The 21,755-nt window shown below is 41.4% G+C and overlaps 2 protein-coding genes across 2 annotated transcripts in view; one reads left to right on the top strand and one right to left on the bottom strand.

Annotated features, from left to right (window-relative positions):
* Positions 1-5,974, bottom strand: part of zbtb4 (zinc finger and BTB domain containing 4) — a 28,709-nt gene extending 22,735 nt beyond the window's left edge. The window contains exons 1-2 of the mRNA XM_067525222.1: positions 4,309-5,974; positions 3,570-3,915 (exon numbers count right to left, since the gene is read on the bottom strand). The gene's annotated coding sequence lies outside the window, so the exon portion shown is untranslated. The remainder of the gene's footprint in view (positions 1-3,569; positions 3,916-4,308) is intronic.
* A 495-nt stretch (positions 5,975-6,469) lies between these two features.
* polr2a (RNA polymerase II subunit A) lies at positions 6,470-19,793 on the top strand. The gene is made up of 29 exons (XM_067523334.1): positions 6,470-6,807; positions 7,568-7,700; positions 7,800-7,936; positions 8,067-8,240; positions 8,376-8,657; positions 8,762-8,923; positions 9,065-9,285; positions 9,408-9,540; positions 9,658-9,782; positions 9,931-10,141; positions 10,241-10,450; positions 10,551-10,719; positions 10,835-10,929; positions 11,012-11,215; positions 11,324-11,546; positions 11,687-11,870; positions 12,027-12,198; positions 12,289-12,394; positions 12,775-12,980; positions 13,072-13,335; positions 13,467-13,674; positions 13,757-13,857; positions 13,942-14,046; positions 14,171-14,353; positions 14,460-14,663; positions 14,795-14,981; positions 15,077-15,190; positions 15,290-15,439; positions 16,129-19,793. The coding sequence occupies exons 1-29, from the start codon at positions 6,721-6,723 to the stop codon at positions 17,277-17,279; spliced, it is 5,901 nt and encodes a 1,966-aa protein (XP_067379435.1). The 5' UTR covers positions 6,470-6,720; the 3' UTR covers positions 17,280-19,793.
* Positions 19,794-21,755: the final 1,962 nt, after the last annotated feature.

Raw genomic sequence — 21,755 nt, 5'->3', positions numbered from 1 at the left:
GACGTTTGAAGGGAAGGGGGGTGGGGGGCTGTAGGCATTAGAGAATAGGAGAAAGCAAGATAGGACATGGTGGAGGGGTGAAAAGCCTGCTGTGTATGTGCGCCATTCAAGAGGACAGGCAGTAGAGGGGAGGGGGGCATAATTCTCTGATAAGCGTGAGGGTTGTTTTGCTGTAGCCTCTTGTTCAGCCATGAGGAGGAAGTGGCTGCATTGGCTGACGCTGTGTGCTGCTGCACGTCAGGGCAATGGTACTTCCTGTTTCTAGACAGCCTGTATTCTGAGGGTACTGTAAACATCTCTGCTTTTCTGCACGCCTCTTTAAATAGCACTCAGACACTTCAATCAGAACCGCCCGGAAAGACAGGGAGCTAAAAAAGTCTTGCATGATAAAGAAAAATACAAGGCATTTTGGAGCAATTGTAACATGAGGTATACTTGTGATCAGAAAACAAAGAATAAATCACTACTAGTTGTACTGACATAAGAAAAGCAGTAAAAAAAGAGAGGAAAAAAGACAGCATGGCAGATGGTCAGAGGCAATGGCGTCATGCCAGGGGAAACACAACAGCAGCAGAAAAGAGAAACTATGCCCCCCTAAACACAAAACAGTGAAAAAGGAGAGAAAAAGGCAGATGAGTGGTACAAACAAGAAAGACAGCAACTGCAGGCAGCATGTGGCCATCTCTGAGGCTTAGTGTGCAACAGACAGAGATGAAGAGAATGGAGCAAGGGACAGAAGATGAGACAGTACAAGAGGGCGTGAGAGAAATAATGAAAAAGGTTTGAGCATGAGAGGGAGGATCAGACAACTAAGGAGACGGTTCTGTGAGGGAGGAAAAGCAAACATATGACTGAGAGGGTGGACTGTGCAGAAAGGAAAGAGGCCAAGTTGATCAACTACAAAAAAATGAAGCTTCCTGATAACTTAACAATAAGTTAGAGAAGAATAATGGTAAAAAATAGGACATATGGCAAAGGAGAGCACGAAAGACTGTGCCAGAGGTCAAAACCTTGGGAGAAGAGAGCAGTGGACAGCTCAATGCAGGAGCGTTGTGCAGACTAGACTTGGCTGCACTGTGAGAACCCCAGATTAACACTAAGCCGATTGCAATGCGAGGTGGGATCAAGAGCAATTAATTTAGCACCCAGAAAGTTCCAGGAAGAGGATGAAAGAACCTTAACAAAATGTTGATCTCCTGCAAAACACTGGTGTATCCCCAGTCAAATACTAGTCGACTTAAAATTCCTATTTCTGTCGTCTGCAAATGAGCTGCCCGAAAAAAAGTCCTCTGCAAAAGACAATAGATGCGAGTTTGGAAGGTTTGAAAGACTGTGCGGATGATAAAAGGAAGGAGAAAAAAGAGGAAGACACTTGGCAGGGGCTGACATCAGCCAAAAAAAACACCCAAAGAACAGGACATTCTCTTGTTGGACAGAAATGGGCCGGCCTGTTCCAATGGGCTCTTAGAGAGCATGCCTCCAACCCTGCGTCACCCATTTTTTATTGCAAAACAACACTCTGGTGCATTACTTAAGGGAAAACAATGCTAAAAAGAGATTTCTTTTTTTTTTTTAAATCATTCATATAGTAATAGGGAATTCATTCTTATTTAGTCGCAAGAACTTCAAACAACAAACAAGATATTACTCAACAAATTTCCTGTCGAGCTGTTTTGTACTGGTGATCTTGCCTAGAATCTGATTTGCAGACTTGATATAGGGTAGAACAATCTCCCTTTTCTGTTCAGCAGCATTGTTTAATCCATCAACCTTAGATCCTTCAGGACATGCTATCCTGGTTTTTAGATTTTGGAGAAAGTTATCCATGCTCCCATGCAGTAATCAAACTGTTTTACACAATGTTAGTGTATTCTGTGTATTTTTGGCGGACTCTGGCTCAGGTGCAATAGGTCTTTAGCGGAATACATGTGATAAAACAGCCATCTTTGTAAAGTAACTTAAGTCCAGGTATGATTTATAGTTTTTCAATGTAAATCGGCTTAAGAAAAATTAAGTCCAGTCATCCACTTCTCTCATCATGCTTGCATCTGCTTGTCTGTCTTGTGCAGCCTTCTTGTTCACCCACTTTATTGTGTCACAAATCCCCTCCCTTCGCAGCTCTCTTATAACCCCTAAGGACACACATACACATTCAGAGGCTGACATCACCAGACAAGAGCTCCCCCTAGATACACGAATCCTCACCTCTCCCTGGAATTAGTACCTGTAGAATAAAAACACATGCTGCTGGATGCAGTTTTGTAATGTCAAGAACTGAATTATTATTATGATCATAATTGTTTTTATCATGCAAACATGACATCAGTGTTGCGTTTGCTTTAAAATAACAAACAATGTGTCATCAATCTATGGATACATACACACGTATGCAGATAACAGTAAATATCCAGCTGCCAAAATGAACAACTACTTATCAACAAGGCCGTATTTGCAAGTCTCGCTTGACATTTACCAATTTAAACTATTTGAAATTCCAATTTGAATTTATTTAAATAAAAAAGCACCAATTTCAAACAAAAACTGGAAATTTAGCCATATCTGAACAATTGCCACTGCTATGTTTTTTTAATTTTCTCTATCTGACTTCCAGACATGGAATTCATTTTACTTTTCAGCTTCTGCAAACAACAACTTTAAAGTACACATTTAAATCTGAAAGACATTTAACTATGCTAAATTTAAATGGTGCAATAAACGTGCAAAATAAAGTGTGAAAATACACGGATCGGGCATAATAAGCAACATTATGAGCTCCTGTACAATCTAATGCAATCCAATACAAAGTGATAATTCTACTATGTGTTTATTATTCTATAATGTGGTTCTGTTTTGGCCACCCTATTTCAAGTAAATAAGGAGGCCAAAGCATTAGAACCATGTCTTCTTATAATGCACTCAAGTATGACTGCACTACCCAATTTGACCTCAATAATACAGAGATTAGAATTAACACCACTCGGACAGTTTCAACCTAAAAACTGAGAAATTCTAACCTTGTAAAAGTAGAATTCATGGCAGATCCACTACTGGATAGCATTAAATTATACGAGTGGTCATAATTATGCCTGATGGTTTAAAACTTAATACCTGAATTCCAAGTACACAGATATTATCAGAAATTGTACAAGTGCAACGGGAAAAGTAATCACTAGACAGATTGGCATAAGAACAAATACTTTTAAAGTGTCATCGTGGGCTGTGTACTATAATGGTTATCACTGTTGTAACAATTTCAAAGCAGGATTTTACTCACATTCGCTGACATGTAGTGTAGTCAATGTAAAGTTCAATAAATATGTATAATAAATATGTAAACACTACCTCAGACCAGTTGACTACCTTGCTTTACACCAGTCTGAAAAATTTACAATAATGCACTTCAACTTTCGAGCAGTGAAGTGAAAAAGACAGAATATACTTTAATGCACTTTCTAGACTGATGTGCCAATTTTGGCTGCAACCTTAAATGCCCTGAAATAGTGGATTTCTTTGCAAGAATATAAGAAAGATGCTGCTGTAATTACACTATTGAGCCTCTATGCCCTAACCTGCTTTGAGCAGTAGAGGGAGCATGTCTGAGTGTCTTGCGGGACCGCTTCCGAACTGAAAGTGTGGTTGTGCAATGCTTGATCCTTCTGGTATGAGCCACAGGAGGGAGCCAAATGGTATTGACTCCTTTGTAAAGACAGGGTAGAGTCTGGCGTATACTGAACAAAGTGATTTATTGTCACGCTATTTTATGCATTAAAGACCTGGCGTGCATGCAAAAAAAAACCCGCTAAGATTAACCTGTTAAAATTAAAAAAAAAAGGACAGTTTGATTCCACAAGGATACTGCATATTTGGCTCCTCTCCATGCTTCTGGGCTTGAACGATGCTTTGACTCTGCTGGACCTACAAAAAAAAAAAAGAGAGAGACTATAGCAAAAAAGCATGTTCATCGTGGCAGCTACACAGACAAATTAAGCTCCCCCATTCTGCGTAGTACCTGAATGTGCAATTTTAAAGTGAACTTGGAATAAACAACCCACAGTCTTTTATATTGGTTCAGACTCCTTTTATTTAAATACAAATGCAGTGGAATTATAACAAGACACAAGACTTACTGCGTTCTATTACAGTCTTCGCATGTGATAAAACACAACATCAGTATCAGATTATGCAACCATATCACAGATACTAGGAGCTTGTTCAACGGCATGCCCGGTTTTCACTTCCTTTTTTATTCTGTATAGAGTAAATGCACAAAGGATCAACGGTGATCCATCTCAGCACCTTGACACTTACCTTAACGCTGCCTGGAGCGAACAATGGAGATTTAAAGCTCCCATAAGAGCTTACATAAACAGACACAGGGGAGCGACCTGCTTATGGACGGTTACATGGCACTAAACACTGGCCAAACCTTAGGCTCCAACTAGCAAGAGCTAACCGGGCAAATCTATTGTGTAACAAGCTAGTGGGGTTTTCTTGCGTCTGAAGAAAACATTAAAAGTGAAACTGTTAACACCAAAAAAATAAAATAAAAACTTGTATTATTAAAATCAAAAACGCTCAATTAAGCGGCATCGTGGTTTAATAAATTAAACCTTATACTGGCCAAACAGTAAGCTTTACAAGAAGAGAACGACGGGCACGTAGTTCGATAGGAAAATGGCTTCAACTTTCGATACTGAATGAACACTATTCACATGCTGGTTAGCACATTTCCAAGCATTTCGATACTTAATGACCGACTGCGAAATTATTAATATAGTAAAACGCACACGGAGCCGTTTCCTATTAGGCCAAAGACTTCGTTTGATGAAAAGTCGCGGCTCTATAGCGGGTCGAGTTAGCCAACAAGAATATTCCAGACTCCATCTTTCTCGTTCACAACAAGAGGCATATACTCAAACACCGCCATGTTGAGTGCTAACAGAGCCCGAGTGTGCTAGTAGCTGCGTTAGCCTTAACGTCGGTTCTAAAAGTGCCATTATAGTACAACACATATCCCATTGTCACCGTAAACAATACCGGCGAACCGCGGCCTATACCAAAAGTCAAGGCTGGCGCACAAAACCTGGGATGTAATTACCTAATAAATAACTAGTTAGTAAGCAGCTAGGCTAAATCTACATTTTTGTCTCGTATCATTACAAGCCTAACGTTAAAGTCTGTCTTACATAGTTTTACTGAGCGTTGCTTCCACTTGAACACACTATATTGCCATAAAAGCTACATTAGATATACATTTTTAAACGCTAAGGAGATATAGCCCCCGTAAAACAATAGCGACGAACAGCAGGGGAACATACTTTCGTTGTTGGCACGTTAAGCTAAGCAGATCAGCAAGTATAATTTGGAACGTTTTGGATTCAAACTTGTACTCAGACGGCTTTTAAATGACTTGATGTACACGAGCAATTTAAGTAAATATTAAATTAAATTATAATTCATAAAAATATTCTGTTACTCAACCGCCAAGACGACGTTTCAGACTTCTTTCAAACGTGGCCTGTGACGACTTTTCACAATTTAACAAAATCAGCACAAATATATGAACAAATGAACATTGCCATGTACTAAAAATTACACGTATGACACGTATATGTAAACACAGTTAGAATGCGTTGAAAAACAGACATTAAACGAGCGCTTAAGGCTTCCCCTAGAATTTCCTACACGGCGTACTGGAAATCCAATCCTTTGAGCGGCCATCACTTGCAGGCGAGTCCCAGGCTTGCAACAAAGTCCCACAAATCCAAAAAATATACAGGGCAAAAAAGCTGAAAAATCGATGTATCTCTAGAGTAGCTCAAAAATAATCCATTATACAGTATTTCGACATGAAAATGTCATATGGTTTAGGAGTTTTCCCTTGCTTCTTCTAAGATCTCAATAGGCCTCAGCCCTGAACCTCTTTTCTTAGAGCTCAGGCTGATCCAAAGCGAGACGAACGTGAGAACAGAGATTTTTTTTATTTTTGCTCTGAGGGAAGAAATTCACATCGGCAACATTCGGATCACATCGGAAACAGGGTGGGTTTTGTTAAAATTATTGTAAGAAGGCTCGCTTCTTCGTAACTACTGGTCCTGTCCTCACTCCTACTTAATATTAATAAGAAAACGGACAAATCAAACGCACTACAAATGAATATTCATATTTTGAACGTGAATTACACTGCGTACCGCCTACCCCGTTGTAATAAAGCCAATAAGGATGAAGTCAGATTAAATAAACGCCCTCTCTTACTTTTTATTGGTTTAAAAAATAAACGTGCTCTTTCATTGGCTGTATAAGTCACAAAATTAATTATTCATGAAGCTGCCTTGAATGGCCAATGAGCGTTTTACTACAGATGTGCATGTCCCACCTTCCGAAGAGTTAGTCCCTGCCTTTTTCACTGTGTAACCCCGTAGTAAGCACCCAGTCTATTTAAGCAAGCGTTGGGCAGCTTCATGCTCAGTAGCGCTAAGAGCGCTCCACAGTGTAGATCAAAAAAAGGGAGGGGAACAGTTGGTAGTCAGTTTACTTGGGAGGAAATAATTAAAAACTCGTCTATAGAGGCAACCATTTACAGAGGTCTGTGGGATTTCGCCTTCGGAGACTTCCCGGTCACCGTTGGCGGCCTGACCAGAATCGAGGTGGTAATTTAGAGGCTGTTCCTGCTCACAAAGCGGCGTGCCGAGGAAGGACGCGGCTCTTTGAATAGACAGGATGCACGGACCGCCCTCCGGCGACAGCGCATGCCCATTGCGCACGATCAAGAGAGTTCAGTTCGGCATCATCAGCCCAGATGAACTTGTAGGTTTTCTTTTTGGGGACTCGGTATTTATTAATAATTATCTGACAGATCACACATTATCCTTGCAGTTTCGTAATTGATGTTGTGGTTTTAACATATATGGAAAAGACATGGTTCTGGTTACAACGGGAAGTGCTTGCTGTTAGCCTAGCCTAGCTAGCTGTGCCGGGCTGGTGGCGCTTGTGCTAACTAGCATGTTGCAGGAAGTTTGAAAAACTTAAAGCACAACATAAAAAAAATCCATACTTTCACATGAATTAAACCCCCTTTTTATTCATGCAATGTAACATTTAGGCCCACTAGTGAGTGAAGATTTTGTTTACTTTTCTAGCAGTTCGCTATGTAACTTAAGAGAACGTGTTTTGCCAGTGATCGCATTGTACGTCTGTTTTGGCTCACAATAAATAAAGGGTAAATTAAACAAAGTCAGATGTATGTTTTTTATTTTAAAGGTGTAGCTTTAGTGGGATTGTTTATTTTTGGTTGTTTTACGAGGATGTATATAATCTTAACGTTTCATATATTAAAAGTTATCTGTGGAAATGTATAATCCACGTGACAAATTATGATTTGTCTACATTTTATTTGTATTTGATAGGTTTTTTTTGCATAATAGTTCATAACAGCATCTTGGATTTCATTAGATATTAAAATATTTTATGATGTGCATATCTTGTTGTTTGCTATGACACTGATGATTATTATTGACCTGCTGATTATTTCACATTAAACCTATGTACATGTTGTCTCTTTCCTCAGAAACGGATGTCTGTTACAGAAGGGGGAATCAAATACCCCGAAACAACCGAAGGAGGACGTCCTAAACTTGGTGGCCTTATGGATCCAAGACAAGGTGTCATAGAACGAACTGGAAGATGTCAGACGTGTGCAGGTACACTGTCACATTGGCATGTTTTGCTAAAAAGTAATTTGGTAATTGCTGTCCCTGCTTGACAAATTTAATATTTACATGGCTTTGTCATGCTTTCAGGAAACATGACAGAATGCCCAGGCCACTTTGGGCACATAGAACTGGCAAAGCCAGTTTTCCATGTCGGCTTTATAACAAAGATAATGAAGGTTCTTCGATGTGTCTGCTTCTTTTGCTCCAAGCTGTTGGTGGATTCTGTGAGTATATTCAGCATATGACAGTATACAAAGTAAAAATCTGTACATTTATTAAATAAAAAATATTTTTTTTTTTCTTCGTATTTGCAGTGCAGTTTCCTAATTTTTTTTCAATTGCTGTTACTTTTAGAACAATCCAAAGATTAAAGACATTCTGGGAAAATCTAAAGGACAGCCCAGAAAGCGTTTAACACATGTGTATGAGCTGTGCAAAGGGAAAAACATATGTGAAGGAGGAGAAGAGATGGACAACAAATTTGGGATGGAGCAGCAGGAGACAGAGGAGGACCTTACCAAGGAGAAGGTATTTGGAAGCCATCTTTTCGTTACAGTTAATGGACATTTCACTGATCAGCATAGTCTTTTTTTCTTTTTTATAACCATACCCTACCCTTCACTCCGGACTTGGTGATTAATTTTTTGTTTTAATTTTTTGCAGGGTCATGGTGGCTGTGGGCGCTACCAGCCACGTATCAGACGCTCTGGCTTGGAGCTATATGCCGAGTGGAAGCATGTTAATGAGGATTCGCAGGAGAAGAAAATCCTGCTGAGTCCTGAACGTGTACATGAGATTTTCAAGCGCATCGCTGATGAAGAAGACATAATCCTGGGCATGGACCCCAAGTTTTCGCGGCCTGAATGGATGATTGTAACTGTATTACCTGTGCCTCCACTGGCTGTGAGGCCTGCTGTAGTCATGCAGGGATCAGCTCGCAACCAGGTAAGACCAGATATGAACCCAGATTAAATTTTTGTTGTTTTTGAGCTGTGTTAAAATGAATCTATATTACAATAATAAATAACCGATTACCTTCTGTTTCAAAGGATGACTTGACCCACAAGCTGGCTGATATTGTTAAGATCAACAACCAACTGAGAAGAAACGAGCAGAGTGGTGCAGCAGCTCATGTCATAGCTGAGGATGTGAAGCTACTTCAGTTTCATGTTGCCACAATGGTGGACAATGAATTGCCTGGACTTCCAAGGGTATGTATGGACTCCCCAAAGTCTTTAAATATACAAGATAAATGGCTGAGTGCAGTCACACAAGTTGTTGCAATGTTCTATATTTACAGGTTTTTCTTTTCCTGATTTAAAATTTGTTGTCTTTTTTTTTTTTTTTTTCAGGCAATGCAAAAATCTGGCCGCCCTCTCAAATCCATCAAACAACGTCTAAAGGGAAAGGAGGGGCGAGTCCGAGGTAACCTGATGGGCAAGCGTGTGGACTTTTCTGCCCGAACTGTTATCACCCCAGACCCCAACTTGCAAATCGACCAAGTGGGCGTACCACGATCTATTGCAGCCAATATGACCTTCCCAGAAATTGTCACACCCTTTAACATTGACAGGTACATCAGGAACATGGGGGGGGGGGGGGGGGCTATACCTCTGTGTGGTCTGTGAAGGCATCTTTATTTTTATAAATAAAGTTTGATATCAGGTAATTTATTCTGCTGATGACTTTTAATAGATTGCAAGAGCTGGTGCGAAGAGGCAACAGCCAGTACCCAGGAGCCAAATACATCATCCGTGACAATGGAGACAGGATCGACCTGCGATTCCACCCAAAACCAAGTGACCTTCATTTACAGATTGGATACAAGGTTGGATTTAAAAACAAGTGGTTAAAAAAAAAAATGTGTACAACGTGAATTAAAATTTTATTCCGACTAAACCTGATGTCTGTTTTTGTGTTTTGGAATTTTTTTTCTCGTGTTCAGGTGGAAAGGCACATGTGTGATGGGGACATTGTCATCTTCAACCGACAGCCTACACTACATAAAATGTCTATGATGGGGCACAGGGTTCGCATTCTGCCCTGGTCCACATTTCGACTGAACCTCAGGTGCGAAATAAAGTCCAGAGCTCATTGGCTTTTACTATTGTGTTTTCGTTTCCTGTTGTTTGTACTTTATGAAACATGTTTTAGTGCCAATTCCTCGAGTTGACGGTGTGTTCTAGTCACTCTAACATCCTGTCTCATCTCCTTCTAGTGTCACCACCCCTTACAATGCTGACTTTGACGGGGACGAAATGAATCTCCACCTGCCTCAGTCTCTTGAGACGAAAGCTGAGATTCAGGAGCTGGCCATGGTGCCCCGTATGATTGTTACACCTCAGTCCAACAGGCCCGTCATGGGTATTGTGCAGGACACCCTCACAGCTGTGCGCAAATTCACCAAAAGAGACGTCTTCCTAGAAAGGGTGAAGCTATTGTTGCCGTGATTAGGATTATGATAATGTAGAGAGTTGATTTCAGGGATTTTAATTTTTCTCCTCTCACTGGGCTTTTCTTCACCACAGGGAGAAGTGATGAATCTCCTCATGTTTCTCTCCACCTGGGATGGCAAAATGCCTCAGCCAGCCATCTTTAAGCCTCGCCCTCTGTGGACAGGAAAGCAAATCTTCAGTCTCATCATTCCTGGACACATCAATGTCATTCGTACCCACAGCACCCACCCTGATGATGAGGACAGTGGTCCTTACAAACACATTTCACCTGGGGACACCAAGGTACAAAAATAATGAAAATAATGTAAAAAATGTTTCATGTAAAAATAAAGAATGAAAAATTAGTCCAATGCCGGTAACTTCATTTAACTCATTCACATAGGTGATAGTGGAGAACGGTGAGCTGATCATGGGCATCCTGTGTAAGAAGTCGCTAGGAACCTCAGCTGGCTCCCTCGTTCACATTTCCTACCTTGAGATGGGCCACGACATCACCCGACTCTTCTATTCCAACATTCAGACTGTGGTCAACAACTGGCTGCTGATTGAGGGTAAGAACACAGTAAAGTTACTAGAATTCTGTTGCTGTATTAACGTTGCATTCAATGTTAAAGCTTAGACAACATGAATTCATATGATATTTACAGGTTTAGTCTTTATTTTCAGGTCATTCCATTGGTATTGGTGACTCAATTGCTGATGCTAAGACATACCTTGATATTCAGAATACCATCAAGAAAGCTAAACAAGATGTGATAGAAGTAAGTATTCTACACAGTTTAATCTAGTGTAAGAAGATAACGGAGCACAGAAAAGTGAAGCCTGACTTCTACCTCCCATCAGGTCATCGAGAAAGCCCACAACAACGAGCTGGAGCCAACCCCTGGTAACACACTGAGACAGACATTTGAGAACCAGGTGAATCGTATCCTTAACGATGCTCGAGACAAAACAGGATCTTCTGCCCAGAAATCTCTGTCTGAGTACAACAACTTCAAGTCCATGGTGGTGGCTGGTTCTAAGGGCTCAAAGATTAACATCTCACAGGTAGAACACTAAAACCAAATATAAGTGCATTACAATTGATTATTTATCTTCCTTGTGTTGTTTAGTTGACTTGTTTTAACAGTCCTTTTTATGTCCACCTCTCCTTAGGTTATTGCTGTGGTGGGGCAACAAAATGTGGAGGGTAAACGTATCCCCTTTGGCTTCAAACACCGCACGCTGCCCCACTTTATCAAGGATGACTACGGTCCTGAGAGTAGAGGCTTTGTGGAGAACTCCTACCTGGCTGGCCTGACACCAACAGAGTTCTTCTTCCATGCCATGGGAGGCAGAGAGGGTCTGATCGACACAGCTGTCAAGACTGCTGAGACAGGTGAGTGCAGACATCTTGGTATAACAGTGGTTAAAACAGAAGAAAATGGGAATTAAGATTTTCATAAATGTATGGAGATATGCTTCTAAAACTGAAAGCTTTATAGTTTTTAACATGAGACATCTGTTCTACATCACCAGGTTACATTCAGCGTCGTCTGATCAAGTCTATGGAGTCTGTGATGGTGAAGTATGATAGCACAGTGCGTAACTCCATTAACCAGGTGGTCCAGTTGCGTTACGGGGAGGATGGCCTGGCAGGAGAGAATGTCGAGTTTCAAAATCTGGCAACAGTCAAACCATCACACAAGGCTTTTGAAAAGAAGTAGGTTATTCACTGTATACTTTTTATTCAGAGAATACTAAGACTGGTACTAATCATGTATCATACTTGTACTTAAACACGTGCATATTCTGTTAAGGTCGGCTTATTGTCTGTAATCGGTATTTAACTTGGCCTCATCTTGTCTCATCTGTTTAGGTTCAAGTTTGATTGCACCAATGAGCGAGCACTGAGGCGCATCTTACAAGAAGATGTCGTAAAAGACGTGCTGACCAATGCGCATGTACAGGGAGCTTTGGAGAAAGAGTTTGAGAAGATGAAGGAAGACAGGGAGATCCTCCGTGCCATTTTCCCCACTGGAGACAGTAAAGTGTGTGGTGACACATATTTGCTGCTAATCTCTTGCTTTGTCATGTGAAATTGAAAATACTCATACTGGAATGTTTGTCCTTATCTGCAGGTGGTGCTGCCATGCAACTTGGCCAGAATGATCTGGAATGCTCAGAAGATCTTCCGTATCAACACTCGAACTCCATCAGACCTGAATCCCCTAAGGGTGGTTGAGGGTAAGCTAAAAAAACTCTTCAGTTTTTTTTCTTGTCACATTAAATTTTGTTCATGTACACTACAAGGTTGCCACTTCAATAGGGTCTTGTGATAAAGAAATAACTTGCTGTGGATTTAGTTCCTTTAAACTCCGTAAAGCTACCTGGGAACCCACAGTTGCTATGTTACAGAACAGTTCAGGTTCTGGAAGTGTTGAAATGATCAGTTAGCCACATTTTAATCCATAGCTACAGTAAAATATTGTCTGGGACACCGTTTTTCCCTTAATCCTATAAATGGATTAATTGTCTTAAGGAATCAGGAAGTCTCATGGATTTGTGTACTGAAATAGAATATGCAACATGAGTCTTTGTCTTCAGGTGTGTATTTGCATCTCCAGGTGTTCAGGAGTTGAGTAAGAAGCTTGTGATTGTGAATGGTGACGACCCTCTAAGTGTACAAGCCCAGGAGAACGCAACTCTGCTCTTCAATATCCACCTGCGCTCCACACTCTGCTCCAAACGCATGACAGAGGAGTTCCGCCTTTCCACCGAGGCTTTCGACTGGCTGCTGGGAGAGATTGAGACAAAGTTCAACCAGTCCATTGTAAGTATAGCAAAGTGATTCACATAATTCCAGACTTGTTATATATTGGTTATACACTCTCGTTCTAAATCTATGACATCTTCTTCTTTAGGTCCACCCAGGTGAAATGGTTGGTGCACTGGCTGCTCAATCGCTGGGAGAGCCAGCCACCCAGATGACCCTGAACACCTTCCACTATGCTGGAGTCTCAGCCAAGAACGTGACACTTGGTGTTCCTCGTCTGAAGGAGTTGATCAACATCTCTAAGAGGCCAAAGACACCCTCTCTGACTGTGTTCCTGCTGGGTCAGGCAGCACGTGATGCTGAGAGGGCCAAGGACATCCTCTGTCGACTGGAGCACACTACACTGCGAAAAGTGAGAAAGGAGTTCTTACGGATTAAATTTATTTCTAAAATATAGTCCTTCCTATGCTGCCATTCCACAAGTATTGTATAGTAATTGATTATAAATTTTAAATGCTGTAACAATTTTGTTCTGTCCGTCAGGTGACTGCCAACACTGCAATCTACTATGACCCCAACCCCCAGAACACTGTGGTCGCTGAGGACCAGGAGTGGGTGAATGTCTACTATGAGATGCCAGACTTCGATGTGACGCGCATTTCACCCTGGCTGCTCCGTATCGAGCTCGACCGCAAGCACATGACTGATCGCAAGCTGACTATGGAGCAAATTGCAGAGAAGATCAACGCAGGTGAGTTGTATACACATGATCTTATTTGATGGTTGAACAGAAATTATGTGCTTTTCTTTAAAGTCATAATTGTCTCTGCAAGGTTTTGGAGATGATCTGAACTGTATCTTTAACGATGATAATGCTGAGAAGCTCGTTCTGCGAATCAGAATCATGAACAGCGATGAGAACAAGTTCCAAGAGGTGAGCAACGATGGTTATATTCAATAGCAAATGCACTGAAGCCCATTTTTGTGTTGGTTAAATGTCTGTATTTTCCTTATCTAGGATGAGGAGGTGGTGGACAAAATGGACGATGACGTATTCTTGAGATGCATTGAGTCCAACATGCTCACGGACATGACCCTTCAAGGCATTGAGCAGATCAGCAAGGTGACAGAAATAAAACACATTTATGAACAGTAATACAGCAGCTTTCCCTCCTGCATCATTGATATCACACAGTCATCAGTGGCAAAACGTCTGTCAGGAAGTCACAGGTTAATCTCTTCTTCAGGTTTACATGCACTTGCCTCAGACGGACAATAAGAAGAAGATTATCATCACAGAGGATGGTGAGTTCAAGGCTCTGCAGGAGTGGATCCTTGAGACAGATGGAGTGAGCCTAATGAGAGTGCTCAGCGAGAAGGACGTTGATCCCGTCAGGACCACTTCCAATGACATTGTGGAGATCTTCACGGTATGTTTTTCGCAACAGTGTTATTCTTGTGTGGGTTTATTTGCTTTGTATGTTGTTTAGTTGTTTTTATCTTCACTTCTGGTCTCTCTCTCTCCTCCCCCCCCAGGTCTTGGGAATTGAAGCTGTGCGAAAGGCTCTGGAAAGGGAGTTGTACCATGTCATCTCTTTTGACGGATCCTATGTCAACTACCGCCACTTGGCTCTGCTGTGTGACACCATGACTTGCCGTGGTCACCTAATGGCCATCACGCGTCACGGCATCAACCGTCAAGACACAGGTCCACTCATGAAGTGTTCTTTTGAGGAGACGGTGAGAAGATGACAATTTCATTTTTTTAGAAAGAATTTGTTTAAAACAAAAAATTTATAAAAAAAAAGAGAGAGAGAGAGAGACCGGATTTCTTTTGTCCTAATCCTCCACTTTTTGCATTTCTTCTTCAGGTGGATGTGCTGATGGAGGCCTCGTCCCATGGTGAAAGTGACCCCATGAAGGGTGTGTCAGAGAACATTATGCTTGGCCAGCTTGCCCCAGCAGGTACAGGCTGCTTTGACCTGCTGCTGGATGCTGAGAAGTGTAAATACGGCATGGAGATCCCTACGAACATACCTGGAATCAGCGTGGCTGGACGTAAGTGGAGTGATGGTTGTTGGATCCATGCTGTGTAAGACGCGATGGGTAGGATGTGCTGTGATATTTATGTTCTGCATGTGTCTTTTTTGCAGCCACTGGAATGTTCTTTGGTTCAGTGCCAAGTCCCATGAGCGGTATGTCTCCTGCAATGACACCATGGAACACTGGAGCTACGCCAGCATACGGTGCCTGGTCCCCCAGTGTTGGTTAGTACAGCTCAGCTTAAGATGCTTTAGCTCTTCTCCTTGTTTTGGTTTCATTCACTGAGCCTCTTATTCATTTTGTTTACCCTTTTGGTCCTTCAGGAAGTGGCATGACCCCTGGAGCAGCAGGTTTCTCTCCTAGTGCAGCATCAGATGCAAGTGGCTTCTCTCCAGGCTACTCCCCAGCCTGGTCCCCCACTCCTGGGTCTCCAGGATCTCCTGGACCTGCCAGCCCATACATCCCATCGCCAGGTTAGACTATACAAATTTGTTGATAAGAAGTTATGTTAATTGTGATTTTGTTTGTTTTAGTTTTTTTTACTCTCTATTTAAATAAAATATAACAATACAGCTTAGAGACATTGGCACTGAAGAAAAGACAGGAGGAGGTAGCAGAACTTAAGATGTTGAGGTTTTCTTTGGGAGTCTCGAGGATAAATAAGATCAGGAATGAGGACATCAGAGGGACAGCTCATGTTAGATGTGTTGGAGATAAAGTCAGAGAGGCCAGATTGAGGTGGTTTGGACATGTTCAGAGGAGAGACTGCGAATATATCTGTAGAAGGATGCTGAGGTTGGAGCTGCCAGGCAGGAGGTCTAGAGGACGACCAAAGAGATTTATGGATGTAGTGAGAGAGGACATGAAGTTAAAAGAGGACAGGGTTAGATGGAGGCACATGATTCGCTGTGGTGACTCCTAATAGGGAACAGCCGAAACAGAGAAATACATGCACAAAAAAACATTTACCACACTGGTCCTCCTTTAGTCAACGTGTTAAAATTTTAATACAAAACTTAATATAGCAGAAAAAACTTGGTGGCAGATTTTTAATGTGTATTTATTGTTTACATATGACCATTACTGGCCCAGGGATGGAGCCCTGTAGTACAATTCAAATGTTTCATTTCTATTTAATTTTTTTTTTTTTTTTTACCTCAAGGTGGAGCCATGTCACCAAACTACTCGCCCACCTCCCCAGCCTACGAGCCTCGCTCCCCCGGAGGCTACACCCCACAAAGCCCAGGCTACTCCCCAACATCTCCCTCCTACTCCCCCACCTCTCCCTCATACTCCCCCACCAGCCCCAACTACAGTCCGACATCTCCTTCCTACTCCCCCACTTCACCCAGTTACTCCCCAACATCTCCTTCTTATTCGCCCACATCTCCATCCTATTCCCCGACATCGCCATCCTACTCCCCCACTTCCCCATCTTATTCCCCCACCTCCCCATCCTACTCTCCCACATCGCCAAGCTACAGCCCAACATCGCCAAGCTATAGCCCAACATCGCCCAGCTACTCTCCCACCTCGCCTTCTTACTCACCCACCTCCCCTTCTTATTCTCCTACATCTCCATCTTACTCTCCCACCTCCCCCTCATACTCCCCCACATCTCCTTCCTACTCTCCGACCAGCCCAAGCTACAGCCCCACATCACCAAACTACACACCCACCTCACCCAGTTACTCCCCCACCTCTCCCTCTTACTCTCCAACATCCCCCTCTTACTCCCCAACCTCCCCCAACTACACGCCAACCAGTCCCAACTACTCTCCCACTTCTCCCTCCTACTCTCCCACTTCTCCCTCCTATTCACCCTCCAGTCCACGCTACACCCCACAATCTCCCACCTACACACCAAGTTCACCCTCATACAGCCCAAGCTCCCCATCCTACTCTCCCACCTCCCCCAAATACACCCCGACTTCCCCTTCATACAGCCCCAGCTCACCAGAGTACACCCCAACTTCACCCAAGTACTCCCCCACTTCTCCAAAGTACTCCCCAACGTCGCCGAAGTACTCACCCACTTCTCCCACCTACTCCCCGACAACACCGAAATACAGCCCGACCTCTCCAACCTACTCTCCTACTTCGCCAACCTACACCCCCACCAGCCCCAAATACTCCCCTACCTCCCCAACTTATTCCCCAACTTCACCCAAGTACTCACCGACATCTCCTACGTACTCCCCAACTAGTCCAAAAGGCTCCACGTACAGCCCCACCTCCCCTGGATACAGCCCCACCTCACCCACCTACAGCCCAGCCATCAGCCCCGATGACAGCGATGAGGAGAACAACTGATGAGACGCGCAGAAGGAAGGGAGGCAGCTGAAAAAACCCTGTCACCTCACGGGGAACACCTGAAGGACAGCATATTGAACCAGCTGGAGGTGAAAGTGTCTTTAGTCACAGGGGTTCCAATTGTGATCATTTTTCTTTGGAAATCTCTCCTTTGGGACCCCTGTCTTGACCACTTGGGGGAGTTGCCTACCTTTACCCTAAAAGTAGTTAAAACTATTATGTGAAAGACTTGAACTGCTTTGCCTGAAGGAAAAAGGCTGCCTTTTGAAATAGTTTTTTAATTTTCACATGGGGTGTTGAAGTAAAACTACAAATCCCAAGAGGGAATGAAAAGGAGAGGAAGATTTGAACAAGAGGGGAGGGACGAAATGTCCCTTTTTAACTTTATAAAGTGTCCTGCATCCAGCCTCTCTCTAGTTTTGTAAATGTTCGGCAAATATTTGTTCCTGGAAAGCAGACACATTGCCAAAAGCCTTTTTCAAACGCTAAGTGGATTGTATTCATTTCTCAAGTATAAGCTCTAAGAAAGTCAAGGAGGTAATGTTTAGACTTTGTTTACCGCATATTTCACCAAGGTGTATCTTGTTTATTGCCAATTTCACCAAGGTGTATCTAGTTAGACCTTTTGCTGCTTTTGTGGAAGTAAAGTTGCTGCCAGTTTTGGGGGCATGTTTTTTATTTTATTTTTTTTTCTCAATGGAAATAGAGCTTTGAGAGCTTTGTCAGATTGTTTAAAGAAAACAGTTGGATAATCATACATTAGAAGAGAGAAACTGGCTTGCAGGGAAAATTTCGCTCTGAACACCGCAAACTACATAATTGTATGTAACCATCACCCTCCCCTCTTCCTCCTTCACACCCCAAAGACAAAACCTGAAAGATGTCTTGAAAACACCTACCAGCATCCTCTTGTACTCTACCATTTTGGAGACTTGTGCATCAAAAGCAAAAAAAAAAAACACTTTTCCATATACTATTATTCCCTTGAAATTGGGAATTGAAAGATTTATATGAAAAAAGTAATTGAATGATTGTCTTTAATTTAGATTCTAGGAGAAATTGGGCACAGGTGGATGAGGGATTCTAGTTTGGCGTTGCTGCTTTTGTCATTGTTTGCATGAGTAGCACATGTTAATATATTTTGATTAAACTTTAGGTTGACATTTTTTCGAATCCCTCCTACTTTTTGCTAATCTTCATCCTGTTTCTGATAGCTGAAGTTATAAAAGTTTATTTGGACTATTCAATTTATTTAAGAAATAAGGTTAACAACTATTCTGAGTGAATACAAATAGAGAAATTAAGATTTGCGTTTTTGTTTTTTTTTTAATTTGCTTTTGGTGACTCTGTGAACCTGTTTTCTGGAGGCTTATGTTCATGTACTGTGGATGAAGGGGCAAAGGACGGAGCGGAGAAGGCCTTTTGTTTTTCATCCATTTTCTCCCAATGGTCCATGTTTTTGCCACGTTGGCAACTGCTTTCACTTAACAGTTAAACAAAATGTTGCATGCTGTCACGAAGTTATGGCATTGCTTCAATTGAAGATGGCAGAAGGGCAGCGTGTTGGGTGTTTTCACTGCTACTGACACCAGGGGGCATAGTTTGTCCTCCTGGTCCACCGCCCCCCCACCCCCAGGAAAGTGGAACAATTTATGTTCTTTTAAGCAGAGATTGTCCAAAGAAACAGCGCATTTGGTCTCTCTATTTAAGAATAATTCTTACCCACTACATTAGTGTGAACTTTCTTTTAAGCATGGGTGCTTTCTCATGAGACTCAACGCAGTTTGACCATGTTGGGGAACTGTCTGGAGGCCTGATGTCAATGGGAACGTGTTTCATTTCTCCACTTGTTCCATTTGATCATTTGAAGTGGCTTTTCAAATTGAGTACCTGGGTCTCCTTCCTCTTCCCTTTTCATCCACTATTTAACCTCACTTCCTAAATCAGTGTTTGTTTTCCTCCTACCAGTATATGTACCTGTGATGAGGGGAATCATGGGGAGGGTGGGGATGTATCAGATCAAACTGGGAGTCCTGAAGGGTAATTTGTTTTTGTTTTTTTTAACAGAGGTATGTTCTGACAATGTTTCAACATGTATCTAATTTTGTGAAACACTGCTTCTAAGTTGATCTGAAAAGGTCTGCATCTCATGGCCTTTTAAGATGTGAAGCAGGTTTAATTGCACTTAGTAAATAATGCGGACCTTGACATTTTTCATTAAAACCTTGATATAGTGATGTTGTGTCCACTATGCTTGCATCCAGCCCTGTTGTTTTAACTGTATGCTGTCCACTCAGTTCAGGATATCAGGACTCCCAGTTGAATGGATGGCTAAGTATGTGTGTGCATCCAGGGGTGAGACAGTTTCACAAAGAGAGAACTTCATATGTCTTGGCAGAGGAAGGTTTAACTTTAAATTGCCACTGTATAAAAATCAATTCATTATCTCATTCTCTGTATCTTTGTTCTGTTTGTTTTTTGACTTTGAAAGAATTAATAAAAACTTTTACTACACTTGTGTCCTTTTGTCACTTAACTATATCTGTAAATTTATTTCCAGTTCTGTACTGTACAGAAACGGTAAATGTTATTTTTGCAGAATTTGGAGAAAAATACATCTGAAGAGTTTTAAGGGAAAATAATGTATTTCCTTTTTTTGGGGGGGGGGGGGATCATTTGAGCCATGTGTAGTTTAGCAGGGCAATTGTGGAAATTCACTTTGTAGATACAATTTTTTTTATTTATTTATTTTTTGATACTTGATCTTGAGTATTAAATTTTGAGTTCACACTCTTGCTGTACTATAGAGAGAAAACTGTAGTTTTCTATCATTATAGTTTATATCATTGATACTCAAACCATTATCTTAAGTAGCAATACCACAGTGTAGAAATGTTCTTTTACAAGCCCTACAACACAATTGTTATTCAAACTGGGATTGCTGAAGAGTATTTGTTTTTAACAGGTATGTTCTGACAATGTTTCAAAATACACTACAGTAGCTATTAGCTATACGAATACTCAAAGCACCAAAAGTAAAGATACTCCAATACATCACTGTTGGGAGAATACTGTCTCATCTTGTTTAAGATGAAAATGTTTCCAAACATTAAGATAATCTTAAAACTTAGTTTATTAAAAGTTTTTTGTTTTTGATGTTTTCTATATATTATATATATCGCTGTGGTGACACTGACCTCGAAGAAGAGGACAAAGTGTGAGCAACTGCAGATGAGCTTTTTTCCTCTTGGGGGAGCTCTTACCTTTCTGTGAACTCTTCGCTGGACAGGAAGCTGTACCATCAGTCAATACTAAGTGGTCGAGTGGTGCTGCAAATCAACACGTTTAAGAAAAAGAAATTTAACTATAATAGGCTCTTGGCATTGGTAAATTTTGACCTTGTGAGGTTAGTCTGAGTCACCTACTGTAAGCGAAAATTCAGAACTACCCTGAAAATGTAAAGGTAACTAAACCATGGAAAGTGGCTTGTGTCTGAGGGGATTCAGTGTTCATTGCTTGTAACTAAGAGAAAAAATTAGCTAACATTAGCACAGTTACAATTAGCTACTTGTGTTTTATAGGAAACTAAACAACATTGTATTTAAATGAAGTAAAGCTGTGATTATATATGTACAGGGGTCCTAAAACAGAGTTTTATTAGGAATAATTCGAGCTAACAGCAGTGACCGCTGGTTTACCGGTGGCAGATGTTTAAGTCTTTTCCATGGCAATGACTGTTTCTAAATCAAAACAAAGTTGGCTGCCCCATTTACAACTTTATGAGAAACAGCTGGACAGTGTGACTGGGGCTGTTCAATCACTGGGCACTTCATTAGGTCCGGCTGTGCAATCTAATGCACCGGTGGACCAATCAAACACAGAAGCTTTGCCATAAATTCTACTTTCACAAAGGTAAAGTTTCATAGTTTTTAAGTTGAATTGTTGAGGTCGTAGTGGTGGAGTCATACTGGAGTGCATTTCACTAAGAGGTGGTTCTAATGTTTTGGACATCCTATTTAAAATACAAAACAGTTTATATTACTATGTTGATCATATCACTGACATAATCAGTTTGTGCTAGCTAAATGGATAACAACAAACCACGAAACAACTTTAAGTACAAAATTCTTAAAATACTTTACAAATTATGTAATAGAAGGGCAATGAGGGGAAAAATGAGAGAATGCTTTTTTTCCCACAACAAGTACATGACAAACTGTATGTAACTTAAACGTAAAGGGCCTATAATATATTTAACCTCAATTCTTGAGCATAGCTGTGCACAGGCTGTTAGGGTGTGTGGGTGCAGTTCACCACTTCCTCTTCACAGATACACATCTGGCCTAAAGACCATGAGTACAAGTGTTTTTTATCTCCACGAAGAGCTGTTTCGTTGTGTTGAATTGTGTTGTGTTCAACATTGGTGTATTAGTTTCTGCAAAAAAAAGCATAACACAATAGGTGAGGCCCATCCAC

This window comes from Channa argus, chromosome 12, assembly GCF_033026475.1.
Source record: "Channa argus isolate prfri chromosome 12, Channa argus male v1.0, whole genome shotgun sequence".
Taxonomy (NCBI): domain Eukaryota; kingdom Metazoa; phylum Chordata; class Actinopteri; order Anabantiformes; family Channidae; genus Channa; species Channa argus.
The sequence above is the reverse complement of the archived record's forward strand: the minus strand, read 5'-3'. Positions and strand labels throughout refer to the sequence as shown.

Bases quoted from the DNA above. Each gene is read 5' to 3' on its own strand.
- polr2a (XM_067523334.1), top strand. From the start codon at position 6,721: ATGCACGGACCGCCCTCCGGCGACAGCGCATGCCCATTGCGCACGATC. The intron at 8,924-9,064 runs GTATGTATGGAC...TTTTTTTTTCAG, and splicing joins AATTGCCTGGACTTCCAAGG to GCAATGCAAAAATCTGGCCG. The intron at 11,547-11,686 runs GTGAGTGCAGAC...CTACATCACCAG, and splicing joins TGTCAAGACTGCTGAGACAG to GTTACATTCAGCGTCGTCTG.